The sequence below is a fragment of the Triticum aestivum genome, chromosome 6B (assembly GCF_018294505.1).
Source record: "Triticum aestivum cultivar Chinese Spring chromosome 6B, IWGSC CS RefSeq v2.1, whole genome shotgun sequence".
Classification (NCBI taxonomy): Eukaryota; Viridiplantae; Streptophyta; class Magnoliopsida; order Poales; family Poaceae; genus Triticum; species Triticum aestivum.
In genome coordinates this window covers 66,942,398-66,947,938 of record NC_057810.1, presented here as the reverse complement: position 1 = coordinate 66,947,938, position 5,541 = coordinate 66,942,398, and the positions used below count along the sequence as shown (strand labels likewise).

The following is a 5,541-nucleotide window of genomic DNA, read 5'->3' as shown; positions in this document are numbered from 1 at the left end:
CCGCAAAGTCCAGATTAGGAAGAAACTTTTTTGCGGTAGGAAGAAACATTTTTAAGGGAAAATAAATATGGAAAACGTAAACAATTTGTGAAAACGAACAACTTTTGAAAACAAAATCAATTTTGAAAAACTAAACACTTTTTTAAACATAATGTTTTTTTTAACGGGGAAATACTTTGAAACCTGCACAAAACTAAAAATGCAAACACTCTCTGAAAAATTTAAAAATGGAAGCAACTTTTGGATCCTGAACAAATGTGTGTGAAAAATGTTGAATACTCCCTCCGTAAAGAAATATGGTGATCTAAACACTTTTAGAATTCTTTACAGAGGGAGTACTTCTTAAAAAATGAACAACTTTTAAAAATGGGAACACCTTTTGAAACATAAACATGTTTCGAAAAAAATAGGAACTACTTTTAAAACTTGAACAAAATTTTGAAGTTTCAATATTTGATTTTAAAAAAATGGGAGCACCTTTTTAAACAATGTGAAAAAATGTTTGTACATTTTGATAAAATGTTTATTGTCATTTAAAAAATGTTAAACATGTACTCACTCCGTTCCAAAATAGATGACCCAACTTTGTACTAAAGTTAGTATAAAGTTGAGTCATCTATTTTGAAACGGAGGGAGTATTTGGCAAAATGTTACTCCCTCGTTCCAAATTAGTTGACTCCCATTTGTCTAGACATGGATGTATTTAGACACTAAACAAGTATAGATACATCCATATCTAGACAAGTGGGGGTCAAGTATTTTGGAACGGAGGGAGTACTATATATTCTAAAACCGTTGTAAACATGTATTTTAAAAAATGTGCATAATGTATTTGAAAAATGTCGAAAGTGCATCAAAAAATGTTTCATGTGCCTGCTAATGTATATAATATATTTGAAAAATGTTGAAAGCGTAACGATGGCAGAGCGTGACAATGTACATAATGTATTTGAAAAACAAAATATAGCAAAGGGAAAAAACCGAAGAAAACCAATGGATATAAAGAAAACATGAAGGAAAAACGACAGAAAATGAATAAAATGAAAACGCCTACGAGCTCAAGGTTTATTTCGGACTTTTTCCTATACAAAGAGAAGAGGCGCACACACGCGCACGCATTTGTTCTCTCACACACATACACTCGCAAGTGGTGGAGCGCGTTATTATACAAAGAGGCAGCCGTTGTTCACTGTCAGGAAGCACACGTGAACAACACAAAATGCGACGTAGACACGGTGACAAGACGGTTGCATGCTAACTATTTTTGCCCCCGTTTTAACGTCATTTGAAAAACATAAAAGTATAAAACCAACACCGAGACTGAGAACTTTCCAGGATAGAACAGCAACAGATTACAGACCCCACATAGTAGCCTAGCTCAGCGAAACATTAACCAAACAGCAACTGAAATATCAAATATGCCCCGACTTTTTTGATGCTTGTACAACCTTTAGTCCTATATAAGGATCAGCACGAATTCAACTAAAACATCCACAATTGACCTCAGTGGCTCTCGGACACCCCTCTCGGTTCATTTTCCTTCTACATTTCTTACTTTGAAATCAGAGCTGGCTAGATGGTTTGGATGGATGAATTTTGGGTCGACCTGTGACCAGAGGATACGAAACCTGCATCCCTCGCATGTCATAACGACCTGCACCAGTCATGCTTTAACTACTCGAGAAAAAAGAAATGAAGGATCTCCCAAGACTTCAAGAAGCCAGCAGCAGAATTAAGTTTAGTGAGTGATTCGCAAAAGAATTGAGGTAGTGATGGATTCGTCCATTTCACCAGGTCCTGCTCTTGAGTTGCACGTCAGACATCAGTGAGCCTTGCCAGCGATGACAATCTACCACGGTCTGAAAAGACGGCATGCACGAAAATCAAAACCAACACCTAAACTTAGCATTTTACAGTCTAATTTCATAAATACAACAGGTGCAGAAAATAAAAGAACGATTCTAAGAAAAATCTGGAAGAAAGTAGCGACGTAATAATACAATATTTATCGACATCTTTGCATCCATTTACTTCCATTCCCATCCTCTACCGTTCCTTTTTTCAGCTTTCCTTGTATGGACATTTTATTCCTTCTTTAATACAATGATGTGTGGCCCTCCTGCGCATTCAAGACGAAAACAAAAACGTGCTAGTCCATCAAAGGCTCTAGAGATAAGTAGAAATTTAAGGGGTAATGATGCAATTACCCCTGCTTCCCATGGACCGGTCCATATAATAGCACAAGAATAACATGACTTGAGTCCATATCTCACAAATGACCACACAAGTTTTTTGCTCTATGACAGGCTGACAGCATAACCTTAACAATGTAAAATATCTGACTTCCACCTATTAGTTTCAATGTACTTAGAAATGACAAACATTTTACTGTGAAATCAAATTGTGTCTCAGATTTTGTATCTCCAATTGTTTGTCCAAAAAGTCCTGACAGTGACGCTGCTACTTGACATCCCATCTGAAGACAAGACCAACACAGAACCTGATACACAAATTTCATGAAAGGGAAATGGCAGACAGATAGACTACACATGATTCTAGTTCCAAGTAACTCAGTTGAGCATTAGCTAAAAAGTACTACTGACAGAAATATGGCTGACATGCTAAACAGAAGTACAACTTCTAAATATTATGATCAGGGTGAAATTGATCATAATGACCTGTACCATATGTATGTAAACTCCTAAAAGGAAAAATAAATGACTTGGTAGTGCCAAATCTAAAAGAAAACAGCAACAGCAGCAGACTTAAGAGATCAAGTAATATTTGCTGACGGTATCAAAATGCCATGATCCGAAAAGATACCATGCTGAAAACTCATAACTAAGTCTTACTCAGTATTCCACTTTGGTAAGACTGAGCTTAAGATGTGAGCTTTAGCTATGCCCAGAAAATAAAAGAATGTTTTTTCCAACAAATTAGAAAGTCTGAAGCAAGGTAACAGGAACATACTAGATTGACAAGGCTGTATGCATATTTGGCAATTCAACCAACGTGTATCGATATCATCATGGTCCTTAACAGGTCAAATCTCATAATAAAATCATGTTCTATTTTCCAATGTCACATGTTACGTTTTTTCTAGCATACACAAGTTTTAATTTGGCAAGGTATTTACAGGAATACAAACTAACAAACAAAGAACATTACTTTGCAATATGACTGACTGTTCACAACCGAGAACCAACTATGTAAGCAAACATATGGAAGCTGTAAAATAAAGGGCAACAGAATCAACGGGTGGTACCGTACCAGGAGTGTAGAAGCTCATGTAGGGTAAAACGGAAAAGTAGACCCCAAATTCGTCAACCTTCTTCACTAGCCCGGACTTGAGCTCGAGCGTGAATAAGCCAGCATCTGTTCTAACGAAGATGACACCGACACCCTCTGTGAAACCAACCACATATGCCCCATCACCTTCGCGGGGATTGGCCATGGGCATGGCTTTCTCCAGGTCAATGACCATGCTTTGTACCCATTTTGCAGCTCCCTTCACCGTCCTTGACCAGAGATGCAGACTGGAAGTGGAATCGTCGACACCAGCGAGCCCCAGTGAACTGTCCTCCATGTCCATGAGGGAGACGAAACCACCGTACACTTATGTATCTGGTGGTGGTGGGTCAATCACAGACAGGCGATTCTCGCCCCAATCATACTTGGCAATGGCAGCGGACCGCGAAATTGTGAAGTAGACCGCATCCCCAATGGCGGCCACTCACCTGGGCTGGACATAGGGTATGTAGGAGGAGAAGAACATCATTTCTGCAGTTGCGTCTCGCTTGTGCCGGGCATAGCATTCACAGCTATCGTCAAGAGACACCGGCGGACTCCACGCAGCTGTCGCCGACGAGTACACGGTTGCCTGGACGACCTCCTCGCGGTCATCGGTGGCCAGGAAGACCACGCGGAAGGGGCCGCCGTGGCAGTCGAGGTGGTCGCAGCCGGCGGTGGCGCAGAGCACGGCGGCGGTGTAGACCATCCAGTCGATGTCCGGCTCGGGCACGACGCGGCGGTCTCCGGTGACGGGGTCCCAGACGAGGAGATCCACATCCGAATCGTGGGACATGTGGAGGAGGACGCGGCCGTGGCGGCAGTCGAGGGGGCGCGCGGGGCAGCGGTCGGAGGCCGGGTGGGGGAAGTCGGGCATCGAGGTGGTGGAGGCGAAGCGCGGGGCCGGATCCCCGTCGCAGACCTGGTTCCGGTAGAGGAGGCCGAGCAGCGGAGGGGCTCCGTGGAAGGCGCGGTACTGGGTGCGGAAGGCGGGGAGGCAGATGACGCGGAGCGAGGGCTTGCAGACGAGGGCGGCGCGGAAGAGGTGCTCGGGCTCGTCCGGCGGGAGGCGGAGGAGGATCTCCGCGAGGACGTCGTCGTCGACCAGGTTCATCCGCGGCGGCGCCATGGCGCGGTAGCTCGTGGCGTGGGGTTTGGGTGGGGTTGGGACGGAATGGGGGAAGAGGAGCTAGGGGTCGGGCGAGACAGAGACAGCCACACACGGCCTCTGCTACTTGGTTTTTTTTTTTTTTTGAGAAAGACCTCTGCTACTTGGTTGGTGGGTTCGACTATAGCGGGCCATATGGGCTGAATCTCACGGGCCAGTTTGTTAGAACGCATGCCCAGCCCGTGACATGCGCACGGCTAAATGGGCCGTGCCTGGCCCACGGCACACAGGGGACAAGCAGCCCAAAGGCCTAAAAAACAGCCCAAAATGGCTCAAAAGCATGCGGGCCGGTGGCACATACGCCAGGTTGGGCCGACCCGTTTAGCTCATGCGTCGTACCTGGGCCTCGAGGTGAGGCACGTGTGCGGTCTCGGTACGACCCGCTTATATACGGGCCTCGACGTGGCATGTCGTGCCAGACCCGTTTAAGGGTGGGGCGCGCCGGCCCGTTGGCCAACTTTGGTTTCGACCGGTCTAGCACCAGATTGGTAGGTTTTGCTAGCCGCTAGCAGACTGACGCGAGCACAAGATTCGTCACCTCAGTAGCCGCTATTGATCGGTTCTCCACAGTTCAACAAAAAAAACTCACAACGCATACACAGAAGCATCTTCTCTGTTCCCCAAAAATCTTACCCCGCGCAGAGGAGTAAACCGCTAAGGTTCCCTTTTGTTTCAGCTGCAAATTTCACAGCTACAACTGCTCCGGCTGGAAGGAACGACTGTAGCTGATAGCTGCGGCTCAAAGGTTGGAGCTGAGATGCAGTCGTTCCGTAGTTTTGATGTAACAGTTGCAACTGGTGCAGTAACATGTTGAAATGACTGAAATACCCTCAGTTATGGTGTAACTTGGGTTCAAGTGTTGATTCTACTGTTATGACTGTATATGACTTGATTAAGAGTTGTTGTTTTTTTGTGGAATGTCATTCTGCGCCATCACATGGAGTACTAGTTATGTATCACATTTCAATGGATCAAACATAGAGTACTGATTATACGTCACAACAAATTGTTGGTTATCAAATAAAAGGTTATGACTGCATTAGCTATATGACAATCCTACTCTCTTGCAACCATCACACGGCAAT

At 44.5% G+C, this 5,541-nt stretch overlaps 1 protein-coding gene across 4 annotated transcripts; it reads right to left on the bottom strand.

The window, feature by feature from the left end:
• Positions 1 to 1,405: 1,405 nt before the first annotated feature.
• LOC123135820 (uncharacterized) lies at positions 1,406 to 4,512 on the bottom strand. 4 transcript variants are annotated; one of them, XM_044555040.1, is made up of 2 exons: positions 3,271 to 4,512; positions 1,406 to 1,859 (listed from the first exon to the last, which is right to left on the bottom strand). In XM_044555040.1, exon 1 carries the CDS (start codon positions 4,415 to 4,417, stop codon positions 3,734 to 3,736), a length of 684 nt encoding a protein of 227 aa, XP_044410975.1. In that variant the 5' UTR covers positions 4,418 to 4,512; the 3' UTR covers positions 1,406 to 1,859; positions 3,271 to 3,733. The 4 variants fall into 4 exon arrangements, with proteins under 4 accessions (XP_044410975.1, XP_044410978.1, XP_044410977.1 ...); XM_044555043.1 differs by lacking the exon at positions 1,406 to 1,859 and adding an exon at positions 1,874 to 2,119; XM_044555042.1 differs by lacking the exon at positions 1,406 to 1,859 and adding an exon at positions 2,127 to 2,500.
• Positions 4,513 to 5,541: the final 1,029 nt, after the last annotated feature.

What these genes read in the sequence shown, in the direction of transcription:
- LOC123135820 (XM_044555040.1), bottom strand. Translation starts at nt 4,417, where the DNA reads ATGGCGCCGCCGCGGATGAACCTGGTCGACGACGACGTCCTCGCGGAG.